The 22,846-nt window shown below is 36.6% G+C and overlaps 1 protein-coding gene across 1 annotated transcript; it reads left to right on the top strand.

Annotated features, from left to right (window-relative positions):
* Positions 1–1,020: 1,020 nt before the first annotated feature.
* LOC122308444 (DEAD-box ATP-dependent RNA helicase 31-like) lies at positions 1,021–6,608 on the top strand (the record flags this gene model as incomplete). The annotated part of the gene is made up of 10 exons (XM_043121808.1): positions 1,021–2,174; positions 2,780–2,886; positions 3,013–3,068; positions 3,662–3,886; positions 4,178–4,384; positions 4,469–4,555; positions 4,645–4,740; positions 5,059–5,274; positions 5,832–6,014; positions 6,158–6,608. Coding segments are annotated over 10 exons (2,559 nt in total), but the record flags the coding sequence as incomplete, so codon positions are not given.
* Between the last annotated feature and the right edge of the window lie 16,238 nt (positions 6,609–22,846).

Genomic DNA, 22,846 nt, shown 5'->3' with positions numbered 1-22,846 from the left:
TTATCCTATATTTACTATAGAATAGACACATCATTCTTCCATATTTTTTTTTTAAAGAACAAGTTAAGAGCCAAAAGGCCCTACATATTTCATTAACATTCAATCAATCGTTACAATATTTTTCCTTTAACACAGAATTCATCATTCTTCCATATTAGATATGATAATTATGTTTATTAATTTGTTTTGTGATATTATCTGCCTCTACACAGAATTTATATATTTTAATAAAACGTTTTTTTTTTTTTTTTCCTTTTAACAGAGTAAACGTGTCTCGCACATTACACCACTGCTAATATGTATATATGTACGTATAACAATAAGTACAAAATTATATTATTGTGTAATAAGGTGTTGTATCTATCGTTAGTGATTTTAGACAATATTTAGAGTAATAGCATTGGTTTCTTTATATGTATATTTAAAATCATATCTTTTGAAAATTGATTTTGAAAATAAAAAAAAAACTTCCACATTAGATTATACATTTTTGAACTAAATAATAATAAAATATTATTATTTTTCATTTTTTTCTTAAAATTATTATTTTTATATATTTTACAATTAATACAATGTGCTCAAAAATACCAATTTCATATATCTAAATATTACAAATTTTATATATCAAAATAACTAACTTTATCAATAAATATTAATATATACTAAAAAATATTTTGTATCATCAACTTAATAAAAATTTTATATATCAAAATTATCTTAATACAAATTTCATAAAATTGATTTTAATGGGTAAGAGAGAGAAAAAATAGTAAAATAATATTTAAAAAGTGAATAATATTTCTTTAAATTAAAAAAAAAAATTATTTATAGCTATTCAAAATTTTAACGATGCATAATTTAATATAAACAAATTTAAAAGAATATTATACAAATATAAAGATATATATGAAGATGTATAGCCATTCCCAATACTCCTTATTTGACCGCACATTACAGCGTGTGCAGAGCTGCTGTGCTTCGTACGGAAAACGACAGCACCAACAGCGCTCCCAATAAACGACGGATCTTTGTGGTCGTTTCTCTATCCCCCTTTTTTACTTCAAAAACCCTTTTAAAACCCTAACCCTTACTTCTCCTTCCATTCTCCGAGTGGATAATCCAGCCCCAGGTTCTACTATGCCCATTAAGCTCGTCCCGCAGTTCCGTCTCCTCAACCCATCTCTTCCGGTCACCCATTTCCCTCTCATGAAACTCGGAACTTCTCCTCAGTCGTTCCGGGCCGTACCCGTTTTCTCTCGGATCTTCCCGTTGAGGCTGAGGTTCTCGGCGTTGGGGTCTCGTAGTATACACAATGAACAACTTGGTGTATTACGGAGGTTCTCGACACGGCAGTTCCGAGCCAGGGCAGCGTCCGGATCCGAGTTCAGGGCGGGTCGTGAGAGGGGGGAGGCTCGAGCTCCCAAGAGCTTGATTGACGACGAGGCGGAACTCAGTGACTGGGTCAGCGAGTTGAGGACCGACAAATTCCGTGGGAAACTCACTAGCGAGGACGAAGCCTCGGACGCAGATAAGACTCGGAGTAGAACTAGGGTTAGAGATAGAGAACAGGGTGGGGAGCCGTTTCAAATGAAACGAAGGAGGGAGAGTGACTCGGGTGGGTTTGGTGTGCCAACTCGGAACAGAACTCGGACCCGAAATGATTCATTTTCCAGAAATGGTTCATCTTCGAGAAATGGTTCTTTTTCGAGAAATGATTCTTTTTCAAGAAATGATTCGTTTTCGAGAAGTTCACCAACGATTGGGCGGTTTAACAATGAGGAAGGACTTTCGCGGAGAAGGAACGACGGACCTCGAGGAGGGAACGAGAATTCAATGAGGGGAAAGAGAGGCGGGAGAGATACGGATTCGGGGTATGCAAGAGGTAGAGGAGGTAATGACGGCTTAAGAGAAGGCAGGAAGGATTCAAGGAAGCAACCACAGTGGATGGATGATGAGGGTGATAGTGATGTTGTTGAAGATGAGGATGGAGAGAAGTTAATGGCTGGTATAGGGGATTTGCTTAGCGAGGAAGACAGTGATGGTGAAGATGATGATGATCATCCATTATTGAAGAAGAGCGCGAATGCTATGTTTGGCTTAGATAAGGAACTTAGCGACAAGGTTACACCTAGGGGTTCACCTGGAAAGTCCGATTCTTATTTAAGTGAAACTAGGTATGTCTAAAAAGGCATTACTATTATGATTTCTGTTTAATTGAACTTATTTGTATTTGGCGATTTAGTCGGTACTGTTTATTTTATGGTTGTATCCTCGAATCAATATTTTGGAAATGTCTGTGTTGTACCAAGGGAAGGAAGTCCAAGTTGTGTATTCAAGGCTATACAACTGGGAATAGGTTGGAATTAGAAGTCGATTAATAATGTTATGACCATGCTGTTTTATGGTTGTATAGGTTGCTCTGCATACTGAGTTGAAGAAAGATTTTTATAGTGAGCCTCTTCAACTTAACTTTTACAGTGAGCCTCTTCGGAAACAAGGACAACTTTTTTTTTTCCCTTCTTATTTTATTTTAATTTACCAATTATTTTTTAGGCCAAGGTAGTTGTGCAACCACGACTATGGATATTAGAAGAAACAATGTATTTGGGTGGGACGATTTTAAAAATCTACTGGCCAAAAATCTTGTATTTATAAGTCTGTGACATAAGATTATTCCTACTGCTGGTCAATAATCTTTAGCTCCATTCCCCAAGGTTCAGTTTGCTCCCTTTCTATTTCTTACATCTTTTTCTTATTTTACTTCTGTGAATGCATGCAGATTCGATCAGTGTACAGTATCTCCTTTGTCCTTAAAGGGAATCCATGATGCAGGATATGAGAAAATGACTGTGGTACAGGAAGCAACTCTCCCAGTCATACTGAAAGGTTTGTTTTTTACAGTTCTGCGCTATGGCTACCATTCTCTCTGTTGTGAGCTCAGTTTTGGTCTTTTGATCCAAGTGTCTCGTATTCCATTTGATGGTGTGAATTCTAAACAGATGTGTTTTTCAGGAAAGGATGTTCTGGCCAAGGCCAGAACAGGCACGGGAAAAACTGTAGCATTTCTGGTGAGATCCTTTATTTGTGCATGTTTGCCTTTTAACCAAGACAGAGCTCCCATCTTAATCTATACCCTAGGGAAAAAGACAATATTAAATCTAAACTAATACAAACTCCTGTCTATAAGAAAAGAACTTTCTTCTCCTGATATATTTTTGATAAGTACCCGTAAAAAAAAATTTTTTTGATTAGTAATCAAAGACTTTTTTATTAAACCTTTTCCTAATGTTTTGATGACCTCTCGATGATATCGATAAAACTCCTCTCTTAAGGACAATATTTTTCCTAAAAAAGAATAAAGTGATACCTTTCTTTATATTTGAAATTTGGAAAAGATACATTTGAGAGGAAACCTTTAATATTCTTACTATCTCAACTCTTTGGAATATGTTTGTATTTTGGTTTGAGAACAAAAGTCTAGCCTAAGTAAAAGTAGACATTCTAGACACGAGTTTTGCACTTTGATTGGCTGCAGAAAATGACTTAGAATCTCTAAAAAGAAGAAATTCTGTGAACAAGGGCTTTCTTTGTTTTATTGCATCTAGATCTATAGATTGGATGGATTTTTCACACTACTCATTGTTGAAGTTCTTTATTTCAGCTTCCATCTATTGAAGTAGTTGTAAACTCACCGCCTATTGGTCGAGATCAAAAGCGTCCACCAATTGTTGTGCTTGTAATATGCCCAACTCGAGAGCTTGCAAGCCAAGCTGCTGCAGAAGCTAACACTTTGTTGAAGTATCATCCTTCTATTGGTGTTCAAGTTGTAATAGGAGGTACAAGACTTGGTCTAGAACAGAAACGAATGCAAGCAAATCCTTGCCAGGTGAATGTCTTTGTTATTTTCCCAAGGATTCTGCTGCTTATTGCACTCTTAAGATATTCAATCGGACAAGTTTTAATCCTAACAATCTAAATTCTTATCTGGCTTCCTTCTACTCGTGCCATTATTTTTGCTTGAGGGATCCCAGTCTACCAGCTAATTGGATGCTGGGTCCTCATTGAGTTTGTTCCATAAATATACATTATTACAAAGCCAAATAGTGCAACTTGTTATGATGGTTTCAAAATACATAATTGGATATTATTATATATTTCATACATTCATAACTTACAGATTCTTGTTGCTACACCTGGAAGGCTCAGAGATCATATTGAGAATACCGCAGGTTTTGCAACAAGGCTGATGGGTGTGAAAGTCCTCGTATTGGATGAAGCTGATCATTTACTAGACATGGGTTTTCGCAAAGACATTGAGAAGATTATTGCTGCTGTTCCAAAACAACGACAGACACTTTTGTTTTCTGCCACTGTTCCAGAAGAGGTTTCTATCACTATTTTTTTTTTTTTTTTATATATATTACATAAAAAATTAAACAGTCGTAAGTTTCTTTATTTTTTAATGAAGGTTCGTCAAATCAGTCACATTGCTTTGAAAAGAGATCATGAATTTATCAATACAGTTCAAGAGGGCAGTGAGGAGACACATTCTCAGGTAGTCCTTTATGTGAGACTTTCTTATTTAGTTCTATGAATTTTATGATATGTTGATAGCTTAATTCTTTAAATGCTGGGTCATTTCAGGTCAGGCAGATGCAATTAGTTGCTCCATTGGACAAGCATTTTTCCCTATTGTATGTTCTCCTAAAAGAGCATATTGCTGATGATGTTGACTATAAGGTACGTAGTAGAGTTATTGTGAAGATGTTTTTCAATTGGTTCAAGACTACACATTATTGGACATATTTGGAGGTTCAATTGGTTCACGACTACACATTATTGGACATATTTGGAGGTTGAAACAAGTGTTGATTCAAAACGGACACCATGATTCAGGTGTCAGGATGTCATGGTTTTCATGAACTGTCACTGATATTAACGGTTTCTGTGTGTTTCTTACTTAAAAAAAATAAAATAAAATAAAATAATTAACAGTTTCTATTTGTCATTTCTTTTCGAGGTTTTCTCTGAAAATGTGACATGAATTGATTTGTGCAGGTTCTTGTATTCTGCACAACTGCCATGGTCACACGATTGGTTGCTGACCTTCTTGGGGAGCTGAACTTGAATGTCAGAGAGATCCATTCTAGAAAGCCACAGAGTTACAGAACCAGGATATCTGATGAATTCAGAAAGTCAAAGGGGCTTATCCTTGTGACTTCTGATGTATCTGCTCGGGGAGTAGATTATCCAGATGTCACCCTTGTCATACAGGTAGTGGAATGTTAGTTTCTGTTCATGACTGGTTGTGTTTGGGTGTTGAAGTATCTTCAACACTTCTCAACACTTCTCACTACTATTCATTACTTTATTATTACTTTTTACCTACTTTTTTTACTATTCATTACCTTTTACCTACTTTTTATTACTATTCATTACTTTATTATTACTTTTCACCTACTTTTTATTACTATTCACAACTCTCCTCAACATTTATTATTACTTCTCAACACCTACTTTTTATTACTATTCATTAATCAACGGCCTTTGCAATTCATTTTAGTGGAAATTTTTAGAGTATCCTCTTTGTTAGAAGCATTCTGTGCCTGGTGGTTCATAGAAAGCGATGATTAGACACTCTTTTACGAACCCTTTTTTAATCTGGGTCTTTGGATTGTTTGAATCCTTGCTGTAATTTGCTTGGCGAGACTACTTTTTTAACAAGCTTCATCTATTGTTTCTCCAGCATTCAAGCCTTTCAAATATATAGTACACATTTCTGTTAAGCTAATATTAATTTTACGCATTTTCTCTGGTTGATGCTATAACAGGTGGGCTTGCCAGCAGATAGAGAGCAGTATATACATCGACTTGGTAGAACAGGGCGTAAAGGTAAAGAAGGGCAAGGTATATTGTTACTAACCCCCTGGGAGGAATTCTTTTTGTCTACTGTGAAGGATTTGCCGATATCGAAGGCTCCGGTGCCTACAGTTGATCCAGACACTAAGAAAAAGGTGAGCTTAGAAAGATCTTGATCTTTCTCACCCGTCTATTTTTTGGCTTAGGGTTTTTCTTAGACTTTATAGTAATTTAGTCAAATGTGGTGACACATTCCCACAAACATTTTCTAATACATTGGCAAACAAATATTAAACAGGTTGAACGAGCGCTATCCCAGGTGGAGATGAAGAACAAAGAAGCAGCATACCAGGCCTGGCTTGGTTATTACAACTCCAATAAGAAAATCGGCCGGGACAAGCATATGCTTGTTGAGCTCGCCAATGAATTCAGCCGAAGCATGGGGCTTGACAACCCTCCTGCCATTCCCAAGCTTGTTCTTGGCAAGATGGGACTAAGAAATATTCCCGGTTTGCGGACCAAGTAGACGAAAAGCTAAGGCGGTGTCTTTTTAGTCATTTACCCAATTATGAATTGATTTTTTGGGGGAAATTATCGGGGAAAAATAGTTTATGTTGAATGTGTTCTTTGAAATTCCTTTGCTTTTTAAAATTTGGTGCATTTCTGTTCGTTCATTATGGCTTTGCTAAAAGGGTACGTTTGTTTTCAACATAGCTTTCCGTATATATCCAAAAGAGTATTTGTGTCAACTTATCTTTTGATGAGAAGCAATAAAGAAAACAAAAAGCGAAAATCACATTTCATTCTTCGAACTAACACTTACGACTACCAAAATTGTCGATTTTTATCTAATGAACTACAATTTGTAAGTAATGAAGTATAATTTCTACAAGGAAAACAGAGTCAGGGTGGCTTTCCAACATCTTCCTCTGTCTTCGCATCTCTTTTCCGAAAATGGGAGGGTTTTTCATCATTGTTGCTCCTTTGAAGTTGGAAATCCTCGTCTTTCAACTTGTATTTTGATTAAGTGAAAATATTGCCTATTTTAGCTACTTAAAATCAATATATTTTAAATTCTTTGTGACACTATTATTGATTTTAGATGAAAAAATGGTTAATAAGCATAAATACGAGTCGTAATTTTTAATTAATTGATATCATGTTTATGCTTAATTTTATAACTATGATTTAATTGGACAATATTTCCTCACAAATATAGTATATTTTTGATAATCTATTTTTCATTTTAATTTATTTTTTAGTGCTATTTTTATCTACTTATTTTCAGCTTAAATAAAATTCACATGGGATCCGATTGGAACATTTGACCAAAAGCACATGCTAATTGAGAAGAAATACAAAGAAATATGCAGAAGATAACACAAGGAGAAGGAAGGAGGCGGTGTACTTGGGCAGCTGAAAAAAAATAAACACAAAGATGACTTTGAACGTAAAACAATTTTCGGCAAGAGTGAATCATAAAGGCAAGTTGAAAGTAACTAAAGAAGAAAATGGTTTTCGGTGGACACCACATGCAATGTCAAAGTCTAAGAAGGGGGCTGAAACCAAGTGGAGGCATGTACGTTGAAAAAGAAAAAAAAAAGAACATAGCGGAATTGACTAAAGAAAAAGGAGGAAAGCACTGGATTTGTTTTACGAAAAGCGGAGGCTGGTCTGGACAGGAGTGAGACGTAAAGACGTAAAGGGAGGCTGTTCGGTGGATTTTGTCTTTAGCAGGAACTCTGAATAAGGCAATTAGAGGGCTGACATGTCTTGAGGAGCTAAGGTCGTTGCCTCGTAGCTAAGTGTCTTAATCTTCCCTCCAGTGCTGCAAACGTTATAGTCAAGCAGAATCAAATAATTGATTCTCGTGTTTTGAAGCTCCAAGACGCATTTTCTCGTGTCAGTTGGTGCAACTAATTGATTGGATACTATTTTTTTTTTGGAGTAAAGAACTTCATGTCTTGCGCTTGGCTCCTTAGACTTGGACTTGAGGCAGCTATATATATATATATATATATTGCTTGCTCTATTCTGGGACGGGGGGAGTTTGGAGGTGTGGGCGTTTTCGCCTGTAGAGAGGGGGAGGGTGGGAGTGTCGGTCATTTGGATTTTCTGGAGTTGAGGGAGTCGGTGTATGCTTTTCCAGGGGAGAAGGGAGAGTCGGTTGAGATTTATTTGGTTGAGTAGAGAGGGACGTTGGAGTTGAGGGTGAGAGAAGATGAGTGTCGGTTGGTTGGGGATTAATTTTTCTGGGAGGAAGTCGTATGGTGGGGAGAGAAGAGGAGTGTCGGTCGGTTTGATTGGTTAATTATCTTAGAGGAAGTCGGACGGTGAGGGGAACGTTTTTGGATTGAGGTGTCAGTGAAGGGGAGTTTTCGTCTAGACCTTTCATTCGGTAGCTTGTTTCATTTTACTATTGTTCTTTTTTACATTTGATGTTTAGGGGAGTTGGTTTTCGGTTGGGTTTCCAGATTTTATTGTTTCTAAGTTGTTTTCTAGTATTTCTTGTGTTTTAATTTAGTTTTCTAATGGAGAATATTTATGTGATTTCTATAGCACTTGTGATGAACATAGTTTTCATACCAAGGTTAGAGGTGAAGTATAATAATTTAAATATTGTTTTCGAATCAACGTAAAATTTATTTTGTGAGCTTGATCGATTGAAAGATTTTATTATTAGATATTTTGATTATCTATATATTTATCTTGATTCATTATGATTTCTGAATACAGTGAATGCTTGAGGAATCCCTGTGATATTCAAATAGATTTGTGAATGTTTTAATCATCAATCATTCATGCTCAATCATTAGCAACTATTTTTCTTGACCTTAAATGCTAAATCTTCCAATTAAACGGAATCATTATTCTAGTTTAATTGAAGTAAATCGATCGAAAAAATATTATAAATTATTAGACGGATCTTCGAAACTTTAGTCTTTCTCCATATCAATTCATTTTATCACTTTAGTTTTATTCAGTTATTTAAAAAATCATCATCCCAGTAATTTTATTTTATATTCAATCGCACATTTTGATATGAACCCGCGGGAAGAGAATCCCTTGAACCCACAATCAATTTGAAAACTCACTCAAGAACGCCAAACTCAAATCTATGGATGGAGAATTTAGACCCGTTGAGAACTCGTTTCAAGAACCTAGATTATATCAAAATCTAGACCCGTTGAAATCCCGTCTCAAGAACCCAAATTACGAGGAGGAACGCCACAAAGGTTGTGATTTACCTTTGATAAGTTCAAGAGTTCAATTAAGAACAAGAGGAGAAAACTCACTCACAATTAAAATTCGAAACAAAATGTCTGCCTTGAAATGGCTGGTTACATCCTTTAAATACCCTCTCCAAAACATGATAAAATCCTATACTAAAATTTGAGACCCTTTCTCTAAAAAATGCCCTTAGTGAACAGTAGCCGCAGGCACTGTAGCGTGAATAGTGTCATACTACAGTACTTCTAAACCCTAGTTCAAACAAGTAAGACATATGTGGGTTAAACATCCTAAAGCCTACTTATTCAAAACTAATAATAAAAATCCTTTAAACAAATTGAAAACGTTAATATCTAAAGGTCATATTTCTAAGTCAAGTCTTCCACAACTTGGATCAAGTGGATCAAAACTGATTCTTATTCTTTCAAGTCCATCTTAAGTGTTGGGCTCTTGCTAGCTTCTTCCCAAGTGGTTTGTACTAATCCTTTCATTGCTTCCTTGATCTTCTTGGCTCTCGATCTTGTAATTGACCCATCTGGAACTTGCAAAGGATCTTTAAGAGTAGGCCTGCCTTGGTTCCCATCATTCCCCTTCTCCTCAAAAGGATTCGATCTCGAATCTTCACATACATCAAAAGGAGAAAGATCATAAACATTGAAGGCAGCAGACACATTATACTTACTTAGGAGATCCACTTTATAAGCATTGTCATTAATTTTTTTAAGGATTTGGAAAGGTCCATCTCCTCGAGGATGCAACTTAGTCCTCCGATGAGCTGAGAATCTTTCTTTGCGCATGTAAACCCAAACCCAATTTACAGGTTCAAAGATGACACGCCTTCGCCCTTTTATTGGCTTGGGAAGCAACCCTTTCTTTCTTTTGCGCAATTTGAAGCCGTACCCTCTCATGGAGTGACTTCACTAATTCCGTCTTCTTTTGTCCATCCAAGTTACTCCTGTCATCAACCGGTAAAGGCATCAAATCTAAAGGGGTAAGCAGATTGAATCCATAAACAATTTCAAAAGGAGAATATGAAGTAGTAGTATGTATGGTCCTATTATATGCAAACTCTATGAATGACAAACAATCCTCCCAAGTTTTTAAATTCTTATGAACAATAGTGCGTAAAAGCCGAGTTAAGGTCCTATTAACTACTTCAGTCTGACTATCAGTCTGCGGATGACAAGTAGTGAAAAATAAGAGCTTGGTACCTAATTTCCCCTACAACACCTTCTAAAAGTAGCTAAAGAATTTAACATCCCTATCAGAAACAATACTCTTGGGAACACCATGGAGTCGCACTATCTTCCTGAAAAACAAGTCAGTTATGTTTGTAGCATCATCTGTTTTATGGCATGGAATGAAATGTGTCATCTTACTAAATCTATCTACAACCACAAAAATAGAATTTCTACCCCTTTTTGTCCTAGGTAGCCCCAAAACAAAGTTCATAGATATGTCGACTCATGGTTCACTAGGAACGGGTAAGGGTGTATACAACCTATGTGGCAACACTTTAGATTTGGCCTTCCTACATGTATCTGCCACAAATGCGAGTGACATCTCTCTTCATTTTAGACCAAAACAAATGTTCATGCAAAATATCCAAAGTCTTCTTGACACCAAAATGTCCCATTAATCCCCCACCATGTGCCTCACGCACTAGTAATTCATGCATAGAACAACTTGGCACATAAAGTTTGTTTTCTTTAAACAAGTAACCCTCATACTTGTAAAACTTACCAAATGCCGCCTTATCACATACCATGTACACATTAGAGAAGTCAGTGTTATCGGCATATAGGTCTTTCACATATTCAAACCCAATCATCTTAGCACTCATAGAAGTAAGAAGTACATACCTTCGAGATAAAGCATCAGCAACAATGTCCTCCTTACCTTGCTTGTAACAGATGACATATGGAAATGTCTCAATGTATTCCATTCAACGAGCATGCCTTTTATTCAACTTACCTTGACCCTTGAGATGCTTCAATGATTCATGATCGGTGTGGATCACAAATTCCCTAGGCCATAGGTAGTGCTGCCAAGTCTCCAATGCACGAACAAGAGTATAAACCTCTTTGTCATAAGTAGGGTACTTGAGTGAGGCCCCACTTAACTTTTCACTGAAGAAGGCTATGAGCTGCCTATCCTGCATCAAAACAGCTCCAATCCCTATACTTGAGGCATCACATTCAATCTCAAAAGTTTTGTTAAAATCAGGTAATGCCAGCACAGGTGTAGAGCACAACCTTTCTTTAATGGTGGCAAAAGCATTCTCTCAAGTAGCCCCCCAATGAAACCCAACATTCTTTTTAATGATTTCAGTGAGTGGTGCAGCAATGGTGCTAAAGTCTTTAACAAAACGCCGATAAAAGCTAGCTAATCTATGAAAGCTTCTTACCTCAGTGATGCTCTTTGGCGTTGGCCACTCCTTGATGACCTTGACTTTCTCTTCATCCACCTCAATACCCTTTGTACTAACAACATATCTAAGAAAAACAACTCTTTCCATGCAAAAGGTACATTTCTTGAAATTAGCATACAACTTTTCACATCTCAACACATCAAACACACATCTCAAATGCTCAATATGCTCATTTAAGTCCTTACTGTACACTAGGATATCATCAAAATACACAACCACAAACTTGCCAATAAATGCACGTAGGACATGGTTCATCAATCTCATAAAAATACTGGGCACATTTGTAAGTCCAAATGGCATAACTAACCATTCATAAAGGCCATACTTGGTCTTAAAAGTAGTTTTTCATTCATCACCCTCTTTCATTCTAATTTGATGGTACCCACTTTTAAGATCAATTTTACTAAAAATACAAGAGCCATGCAATTCATCAAGCATATAATCTAATCTAGGAATGGGATGCCGATACTTTACCATAATATTGTTGACTGCCTTGCAATCAACACACATTCTCCATGTCCCATTATTCTTTGGCACTAATAGCACTGGTACTGTACATGGGCTCATGCTCTCCCTCACGTACCCCTTGCTTATCAAGTCCTCAACTTGCCTCTGAAGCTCCTTTGTCTCCTCTGGATTACTCTTATAGGCTAGTCGGTTTGGAATAGTAGCTCCAGGTACAAAATCAATCTGATACTCAATGCCTCTAATGGGTGGCAACTCATTAGGCATCTCCTCTGGAAATACATTATCAAACTCCTGCAACAAGGAAATAGCCAAACTAGGAAGAGACTGGTGAGTGTCATCAAGAGTAAGATAAGACTCTTTATAGACAAGAAAAATCATAGGGTGATCTGCGAAGAAAGCCTTCTTAACCTCACTCTCTCTGGCATAGAAAGTAGAAACTCACTTTTGTCTTTCCTTTCCTCTCTGCAGACTCTCTTTCTTTTTTCTCTCATGGATCTACTCTTTTTTCTCTACTCTCAGCCACATCTCTACTTTCTTTTTCACTCTTTTGTTGTGCTCATTTTCACTATCACTCTTTTTTTTTTCTGCTCAATCTCATTTTCACTCATTCTTTTTTGATCACTCTCATTTTCACTTTTTCTTTTTTGATCACTCTCATTTTCACTCTTTCTTTTCTGAGCAACCTCACTTTTCAGTTTCAGTTGGTCTTCATAGACCTGACTTGGAGTTAAAGGAGCAAACTTGATTGTTTTGCCCTCCTTTACAAAGCTGTACATGTTTTTGAACCCATAATGTGTTACCCTCCTATCATACTACTACGGCCTCCCCAACAAAATATGGCCAGTATGCATAGGCACAACATCACAAAACATCTCATCCTGATACCTCCCAATTGAAAAAAGAACTAACACTTGTCTATCCACCCTAACTTCCTCACAATCATTCAACCATTACAATTTGTATGGTCTAGAGTGTTTTAAGGTTGGTAAATTCAATTTCTCAACCAAAGTAGTGCTAGCCACATTAGTACAACTTCCTCCATCAATGATCATACTACATACTTTGTTGTTGACGTGGCATCTAGTATGAAAAATGTTCTCTTTCTGTGGCTCGGCATCATCCACCTTAATGTGTGTGTTGAGAGCACGCCTAGCAACAAGAGACTCACTCACAGTGTATATCACTCCTTCGTCATCACTAGTATCAACCAACTTGGGCACTCCATCATGATCATCCACACTCTCAGTCATCACCTCCTCATTGTCACGCATAATCATCACTCGCCTATTTGGACATTGAGAAGTAATGTGCCCTGAACTCAAACACTTAAAACATTTAATATCTCTATTCCTTGAAGGTTGAGATTTTACCTTAGCTTTGCTGCTAGGTCCCTCATCTTTACCCTTAGGTGGTTCGATCTTTCTCTTTCCTTCAGCAGGATCATTCCTATCCCACTTTGATTTCCAAGTAGTGCTAGAAACCGAAGTGTACCTTGCTATCACTTTTCTCTTTAATTGCCTCTCCACCTTTATAGCCATGTGCATCATGTCCTCTATCTCCACATAATGTTGCAATTCAACTACATTGGCTATATATCTATTCAAATCACTAAAAAATTTAGCCATGGTGGCCTCTCGGTCCTCATCTACATTAGCCCAAATCATAGCCACCTCTATCTCTTTATGATAATCCTCCACACTCTTAGACTCCTATGTAAGATTTTGGAACTTTTGATAAAGGTCCCTATAGTAGTGACTAGGTATAAATCTCCGCCTCATGAGAGCTTTCAATTCTCCCTATGTCTCTATAGGCCTTTCATGATTCCTCCTCCTAGTGGTCACTAATTGATCCCACCAAATAATAGCATAATCAGTGAATTTAATTACTGCCAACTTTACTTTCTTCTCCTCAGAGTAATTATGACAATCAAATACCAAATCTATTTTTTTCTCTCACTCTAGATAAACCTCTGAGTCAGTTCTACATTGAAAAGTTGGTATTGTCATTTTGATGCTCCCCAAGTCTCTATCGACACCATCCCGACCTCCTAGGTTCCCCTCAAATCCTCTTTCACGCCTAACTCCTCTATGTCTACCCAACCCAATTTTAGATGTTAGGTCTTCCTCATTGTCATCATCTCCTTCATTTTCATATGCATTTTCAACCAAGTCTCACGTCGCCTCCGATTTCTCCCACCTTGCAAATTTCTAATCTCTGCTTGTTGTTGATTCATCCTATCCTCCATTTGTTCCAATAGCATGTTCACCCGCTCAAACTGTTGTTGCATGGCTTGCAACACAAATGAGTTATCTGCTATCCCCTTGGGACTGCAGTGAGATATTGTAATGTGCAGCAAAAAGAAAATGTTAGCAGAAAAATAAAGCACCTCACACGCTCCTTTACGTGTTTACACTCAAATGATGGCACTCCACTCGTGTTTCACTCTGAATTGATTTTTTTTTTTCGATAATAATCTCACACTCTCTTGCCTTTTACTTCGAGTTTTCCCACTCAAGTTCATTCAGAACTAATTGTACTCAATCAAGATAAAGCCACCTTGTTTAATCCCAACTAGTAATTAGATCCAATAAACAAGAATAAGAGAAATACGGAAGGAAAGAAACGACACGAGAATCACGGAAATTATACGAATGGAAGAGTGACTGTAACACAAGATACCAACTATAATGAAGGATGCACAACCTCTATGATGAAAGGCTCAAGAAATTTTTTTTGGATTTTTCTACACTTTTTTTTATTTATTTTTCGGACGATTTTTTTTTTCTTTTCCTTTCCTTTCTTTTCTTTTCTCAACAATTCAACCACAAACAGAAATATTCAATTAGGATAATCAAACAATTGAATTCAAACATATAAAAATTGACAAGAAAATAGATGAGAATCAATGAAACCATAGAAATTTCAACCCTAAATGGTGCAAATTTTCGCAGCCCTAGGAAAAATGAATTTTTGCATTTTTTTTTGAACCTTAGAGCAATGAAGTTCTAGAATTAAAAATGCAATAAAAAAAAGATAGAATTAGACCTGAATGGAAACTTTGCTCTGAATACCAAATGATATGAACCAGCGGGAAGAGAATCCCTTGAACCCACAATCAATTTGAAAACTCATCCAAGAACGCCAACTTAAGTATATGGATAGAGAATTTAGACCCGTTGAGAACTCGTTTTAAGAATCTAGATTATATTAAAATCTAGACCCGTTGAAATCCCGTCTCAAGAACCCAAATTATTAGGAGGAACACCACAAATGTTGTAATTTACCTTTGATAAGCTCAAGAGTTCAATTAAGAACAAGATGAGAAAACTCACTTACAATTAAAATTCAAAATAAAATGTCTGCCTTGAAATGACTGGTTACATCCTTTAAATACCCTCTCCAAAACTGTTTAGATAAATAAAATCCCCCTTATAAGATAAATAAAATTGAATAGGAGAAATGAAAATATCAGAGAGACATCTTACCAAAATTAAATTGAAGACAGTAACTACTCATACTCCACGAATAGGATATATGATATATATGTACCATATAAAAAGAATTATCAAGGCTTCTTTTCTCCCAGGTGTTACATATTGCTATCTAGAAATGTTTTATATATACTTTTTTATCACATTAATGATAATTGTAAATGCAATACCGAAATAAATTTTAGAACCAGAGCCTAGAGAGAGAATTGGGGACTATAAAAGCCCACAAAACCAATTGATTTGAAGAGGAAAAATGAAGATAAAGTAGTATTCTCATATTCGGGTGAACCCATAAATCGGCAGTTGGAAACTAGAAAGAGATACAAAGCTTTCAACTTTGATGCATTTTGGTCATGTTTTAAGATCCTTAGCTGTTTTAAAGCCAACTACCTCTCAATGAGGGTTGAAGAAGGCTGATTGGGTGAAGACTGTTGAGCAATGTTTAAGCACCGAGTGCAATACATGAAATGCATGCACGCTCCATGAAACCCAATTAATCCTCCTCTCAGCCTCCTACTATCCCCACCAAAAATTCTGCATAACACTGTTAATGTTCTTTAATAATTTACTAGGTAGCTTAAACACACTCATACTATAAGTTGGCAAAGCTTGGATCACAGCTTTTAAGAATATTCCTTTTCCTGCTTGAGAAAAAGCTTTTACTTTCTGATTGCTGATTCTCATCCTCACCCTATCTAGTATGCTCCTAAAAAACTTTTTCCTTGTTCTTCCCACCACTGTTGGCAATCCCAAATATTGCTCATAAGCCATTGTTGACCTCACTCCAGCTATGCTAAGAAGATAGTCTTGAGTTTCCTTAGCTTGGTTCTGCTGAACTATATAGAGGTCTTCTTAAGGTTCAACCTTTGACCTGAGGCTTCTTCATAAAGTCTAAGGATACAGAAAAGCCTACTCCATTCAAAGACATTTGCCTTTCAAAACAAGAGGCTATCATCTGCAAAAAATAGGTGAGAAAGTCTTACTACCCCCTCTTGCAAATGGAACCCCAATAATCATACGATCACCCTCATCTTTTCGAATTTAGTACTCAAATCCTCAGCACACAAGATAAATAGGTAAGATGATAGGGGATCACCTTGCCTTATGCCCCTTGATGGCTTGAAATTGCTTTGTGGGATCCCATTTACCATAATGGAATAAGACACTGATTCAATACAGCTCATCACCAAAACTATCCACTTTGAATCAAACTCCATTCTGCCCGTCACATGCCCGAGAAACTTCCATTCTACCTTGTCATAAGCCTTGTTCATATCTAACTTCAATGCCATGTACCTTTCTTTGCCTGTCATTTTGCACTTTATTGAATGCATAACTTCAAATGCCACTATGATGTTGTTAGATATAAGTCTGCCAGGAACAAAGGCTGATAGGTCTGAGATATAATGCTTGGTAAAATTTTCTTCAACCTATTCGCTATGATTTTGGCTTATAAATGACATTATACAGAGAGATTGGTATGAAGTTAGAAACCTTGATAGGGTTTTACTTTTTAGGAATAAGAGCTATAAAAGTATTGTTAATCTCATCCATTCTCCCACTAGAGTCAAATAGAAAGTAGATGAAAATTCATTAGGGCTAGGTGAACTTAGACTATTCATTTGAAACAAAGCATCTTCAACTTCTTGGGTCATGTATAGTTTGCATAATTCTCTGTTCATGTCTCCACTCACTCTACTGTTCATTGTTGCAAAGCATTTTTCAATGTTATTTGGAGTTGATGAGGTGAAAAGATCCTAAAAGAAGGCTTGAAATTGTTGACAGATTTCCTCTAATGAAGTGATCTCCTGACTAGTTTTATCAATAAGTCTCCTTATCATATTGGTCTTCCTTCTCTAAGTGGTACATTGGTGGAGAAATTTTGTATTCATGTTCCCTTCCCTCAACCATCTCTGTTTTGCTCGTTACTTCCATTTAATATTATCTTCTTCAAGCAGCTTATCCAATTCCCCTTGCAAAGATTTAATCTTGCCAGTCATCTCCCCTTTATTCAATTGCTATAATTTGGAAATCTAATCTAACTTATTTTGGATAGCCTTCTTAGAATTACCTACATGCTGTTTGCTCCAATTTATCAATTTCTATTGGCAATTCTTCGGACCTTCAATAAAATAGTTGAGTTTGTTGTGTGCTAGCCTTGGTTTCATCCCTTCATCCTTAATTAGTTTGGCATAATCCTCTCTCTAAACCCAACTAGCTTCATACTGAAATGGCTTTTGTCTGCTGCTCATAGCATTAGGATCACTATCCATGTTGATTAGTATGGAGCAATGATCAAAAATTTGAGTAGGTAAAGTTTGAACCACATTTCTAGGGAACCATTAAACCTTAAGTTTTTACTTAAAGCTCTGTCCAGCCTTTCTTTAGTGAAACGCTCCCCTTCTCTATTATCAGACCATGTAAATCTGTTGCCCCTCCAACCTAAATAACTCAAACCACAATCCTTCACTACTATTATAAAGTTCTCCATTTCTCTATAGGGTCTCAAAGCTCCCTCATACTTCTCACTATTGTTGAAGATCTCATTGAAGTCTCCAACACACAACCACCCCAACTCCAAATCAAGTTTTAAACCTCTAAGCAACTTCTAGCTTTCTTGCCTTTTAGTAGTCGAAGGGTTGCCATAAAAGCCAGTGAGTATCCGAGATTTCCCACCATTCACATTCTTAACTTTGAGTGAAATGTGGTTCTGAGTATAGGATTCTAATTTGGCATCAACATCTTCTTTCCAAAGAAAAGCAATCCTTGCACTCAAACCTCTGCAATCAACAATAAAACTGAGTTTAATCTGCGATTTCTTCTACAACCTTTCTATCTTGTTCATTCTGCACTTTGTTTCCATCAAGAAAACAAAGTTTGGGCCTTTTTGTTTCACCATTAGATGAAGATCTTTAACTATCTGAAGGTTTTGAATCCCTCAACAGTTCCAGCTTAAACAAATTATGGCAGTTTGTGAGGTAGTAGCCTCCACCAATTCTTCTTCTTGTGTGTCCATCGGTCCATCCCCTCTAGCCCCTCACACTTCTATTTTTTAACATCATTCTTGAGATAGTTATCTTTCTTAGTATCTTCATTGCCACTCTTCTTAACACCAGTGCCTGCCACATGGTCATGAGGTTCTTTAATGAATTTTTTAAAGAACCTATCTCTTGTTCTTCTCTTCCAGCTAGCCTTTTTTTTAGATCTTTCCAAAACTAGAACTTGGTCAGCCAAAAATTGATCCAAGGAATTGATTTGGGATGCCAACGTGGATTCCTTGTGGTTCCCACGTCTCATGCTGGCTAGGTTTAGTAACTGCCCCCACTACCTTGAAGACTTCCTTTTTTACAGTAGTTTCACCTTTGGGAAGTCTGACTTCCTTACTAGTCTCCTTGTCATCAATTTTGGCAGTTTTTTCCTTTTCTAGTCCCCCCATTCCTAGAGTTTTAAAAATCATTGTGTCAACTTCCTTTAAACTTTTTATAACTTTCCTTTTTTGCATCCCTTCCTTGTTGATCAATAGTTTCCATCCCAGATTCTTGAAATTGCTCATGTAATGAAGACTTTCCATTTTGGCCTTCATCCCTGTCACAACTAGGGGTGAGCATCGGCCGGTCCGGACCGGCAAAACCGACCGGACCGGCACTGTTTGGACCGGACCGGACCGGACCGAATTGGGTCCGGTCCGGTCCAGTCCCATTTTTAATGGACCGAAAAGATTCGGTCCGGTCCCGGTCCGGGAGTTTTTCACCCCGGACCGGACCGAATAGAAATAAAAATAAATAAATATTATTTATATATATTATTTATATAATAGTATTAGCATATTACTAATATATATAATAGTATACTATATGTATATATATTAAATATATTACAATATAATTACATAAATATTAAAAAAATGTCATTAAATATTAGCATATTATATAAATATATAGTTATCACTATTACTATTATTACATATAGTTATTAGTTATAGTATAGTTATTATTACATATATTTATTAGTTATAGTATTATTACTAATAGACTAATAGTATTAGCATATTACTAATATATATATATAATACTATATGTATATATTGAATATATTACAATATAATTATATAAATATTAAAAAAATGTCATTAGATAAAAAAAAAAAAAAAAAAAGTCAACCTTGGACCGAATGGACCGACCGGACCGGACCGGACCGGACCGGACCGGACCGGTCCTGATGGAGTTCGGTCCGGTCCAGGGTTGGAAAACCCTGGACCGAATAGGTCCGGTCCGGTCCACAAAACCTCCCCGGACCGGACCGAACTCACCCCTAGTCACAACCACCAGACTACCATGGATGTTCTCCTTCCATCTACTCTTGGTCTTTTGTCCCACCATATTTCTTCTAGTTATTCAAACTGGAATTAACAACTGGAGCACATAGCCATGGCCCGTATTGATGTTGACTTGCTTCACCTTTGGTTTCTGAACTCCTAGGCATGGTTTCTTTGAATGCTTTATCACCCCACACTTAAAATAGAAATTAGGCAGCCTTTCATACTTGAAATGAATCCAAGTTTTCTGCCCATCAGTAGTTAAAAAAGTGCCCCTCATTAGTGCTTTTGTGATGTCAAACTTTACTTTCAGTCTTAGGAACTTACCACATCCATGCCCCCCATTGATTTGCATGAACTTTTACCAACTTACCAACACATACACCAATCACCATTCCAACCTCTTGAGTCATACATGCCAAAGGCAAATTATGAACTTGTAACCAAAAACTTCCTCATTGAAAGGTATATCATTAGGGAACAATCTTCCATCAAACTTCTACAAGCATGCAAGCCATCGGTCAAAAGAACATGGCCTTCCATTAATAGCCCTCTGCAGATCCTCTTCCTTTTGAAACTCAATCAAGAACTTATTCTCACCCATGTCAGTATACTACAACTATCATTCAGTCTACCAAATCTTGGACATTGTCATCTTGAAGGCCTATCTATTCACCACCTTGTCTGCTATGATCATTGCCACCAAGCAAGACTTCCCTCGTGCCATAGCCTTGTCCATCATCGTAATAGATAACTTTACCTCATTTTTTTCCTGATCTGTTAGACTGAGACCTTCCCACAATTGTGTCAACTCCTCAAGCATGATCGCTATTCATACTAGGCAAAAGCCCAGCCTAAGAGACCCTCCTCTATGAAGAGAGAAAAACCTTAACCTTCAAGGAAGGAGAGGACCCAAGTATAGAAAATATATAATCTGTTTATGAACCCATACATACATAAAACATATAATCTGTTTAGGAAAGAAATTGAAGTTTGAAAACAAAATAGGAGGCGGCACAAGGAACAAAATAGACCCAAATTGAAATAAAATGAAGAGAACAAGACTTGGGTTTTTGATGTTGACGGCGGAGCGACACATAGTGATGAAGACGACAACCACAAGGCAACGGAGCTTCGATCAACAAACGAAGAGTTACAAGAATTTATCAGTTATAAAAGCTTCAATAGAGAGAGAGAGAGAGAGAGAGAGAGAGAGAGAGAGAGAGAGAGAGAGAGAGAGAGAGAGAGAGAGAGAGAGAGAGAGAGAAATGGAGAAAAACTAATCTTGGTTTCTTGAAGTCGACGACGGAGTGAAAAAGTGATGAAGATGACGGCCACGAGGCAACGGAGCTTCGATTGTTAGAGAAAAAGTGAAAAGAGAATAGGGTTTTGAGAGAGAGAGAGAGAGAGAGAGAGAGAGAGAGAAATGGAGAAAAACTAATCTTGGTTTCTTGAAGTCGACGACGGAGTGAAAAAGTGATGAAGATGACGGCCACGAGGCAACGGAGCTTCGATTGTTAGAGAAAAAGTGAAAAGAGAATAGGGTTTTGAGAGAGAGAGAGAGAGAGAGAGAGAGAGAGAGAGAGAGAGAGAGAGAGAGAGAGAGAGAGAGAGAGAGAGAGAGAGTGTGTGTGTGTGTGTGTGTGTAACACCCCCTTCCTATAGGTTAGGAATCTCACTTGCATACTTACATAAAGTCAAGCAAGAGACTTGTATAATTTGAGGAAATATTGTTTAATACTTAAAAGAGTTAATGAAATAAAACATAACTCAATTTCTCAAACTAGTTGTACTAGATATACTAAGTTAATGGTTTGTTCCTTCTAAACTTGGCCTACCTGCTTGTACTGATTATCATCCTGACCTGGGTGGAGTTTTAAGAAAAACAGGAATAAACTAAAATGAATTGAAGACTCAGTAAGAAATTTATCACAATGTAAACATAATAATTGAAGGATTTTTTTTCATAAATCATTTCATGCTGAGAATTTAAAATATGACTAATCATGCTGACGCTTATACTATGCATGATTTGTCTTAAATTATCTGACTTCTCTTACTTATCTTGCTTATTATACTTATCATACTGGCCAACACACTTAACTTTGTGTGTAAGGTTGTACATCGATCCCACATCTTGTGGCCACAAGGAAAACATTTAATAGTATTGTAGCATACTATGGTGAAACACGCTTAGGTTTGTGACTTGCATTTCCATCCATAAAATTGCATTGGTACCATGCATCATAATTGGCTATCATAACTTATCTTATCTTATCTTACACTTTATCATAAGAAATCTTATGTAAGTTGATTATAAAAGGCTTACATGTCTTATGCACATAAGATGCATGACATAATACGTACATAATTATAATTTATGAATATGAACATGATGTGCAATGACATAATCGTGTGCTATGCTTAGTGACATGCTTGCATATGACATGAGTGACACATAAATAGTGGTTGTCAATGAATTGGATTGAATAATACTTATATAAGCTGAGCTGTAATAATCCGAATTCATGATCAAATTACTTATCTCGCTACGCTGCATCCTAAATCTTACTTCATAGCTTGTAACCTGTACAAAGTACTAAATATCACTAAATCTGTATGAGATAATGTGTCTTAATATTTTGTTTGATTGATACATATCTTGGAGAACAATTGAGTACACATCATGTTTCATACTAAATCATGGAATCATAAAGTTAATTAAACATATTATAGTATAGTAAAATACTTGGGCTAATTAAATCCTCTTAAAATAAGTTATGAAAACCTAAGTTTTTAAAATAGATTTACTTTCATGAATTTAATATAATTATTCAAGAAATCTAATAAATATTAATACCATTTAAATATCCTTAACATATTTATTTTTAATTCACAAATTCAAATTTGTTGTTTGCTTGAGTTAATGGAAATGCTGACAGATTCTAGTACGAGCTTCCCTACTCGAGGTACCCCTACTCATGCTCCTAACCCTACCCCTACCACTATGCCTACCATTACGGAAACTTGCCCCACCCCCAAGCCCAACAA

This window comes from Carya illinoinensis, chromosome 1 (assembly GCF_018687715.1).
Source record: "Carya illinoinensis cultivar Pawnee chromosome 1, C.illinoinensisPawnee_v1, whole genome shotgun sequence".
Classification (NCBI taxonomy): domain Eukaryota; kingdom Viridiplantae; phylum Streptophyta; class Magnoliopsida; order Fagales; family Juglandaceae; genus Carya; species Carya illinoinensis.
This window is presented reverse-complemented; position numbering and strand designations above follow the sequence as displayed.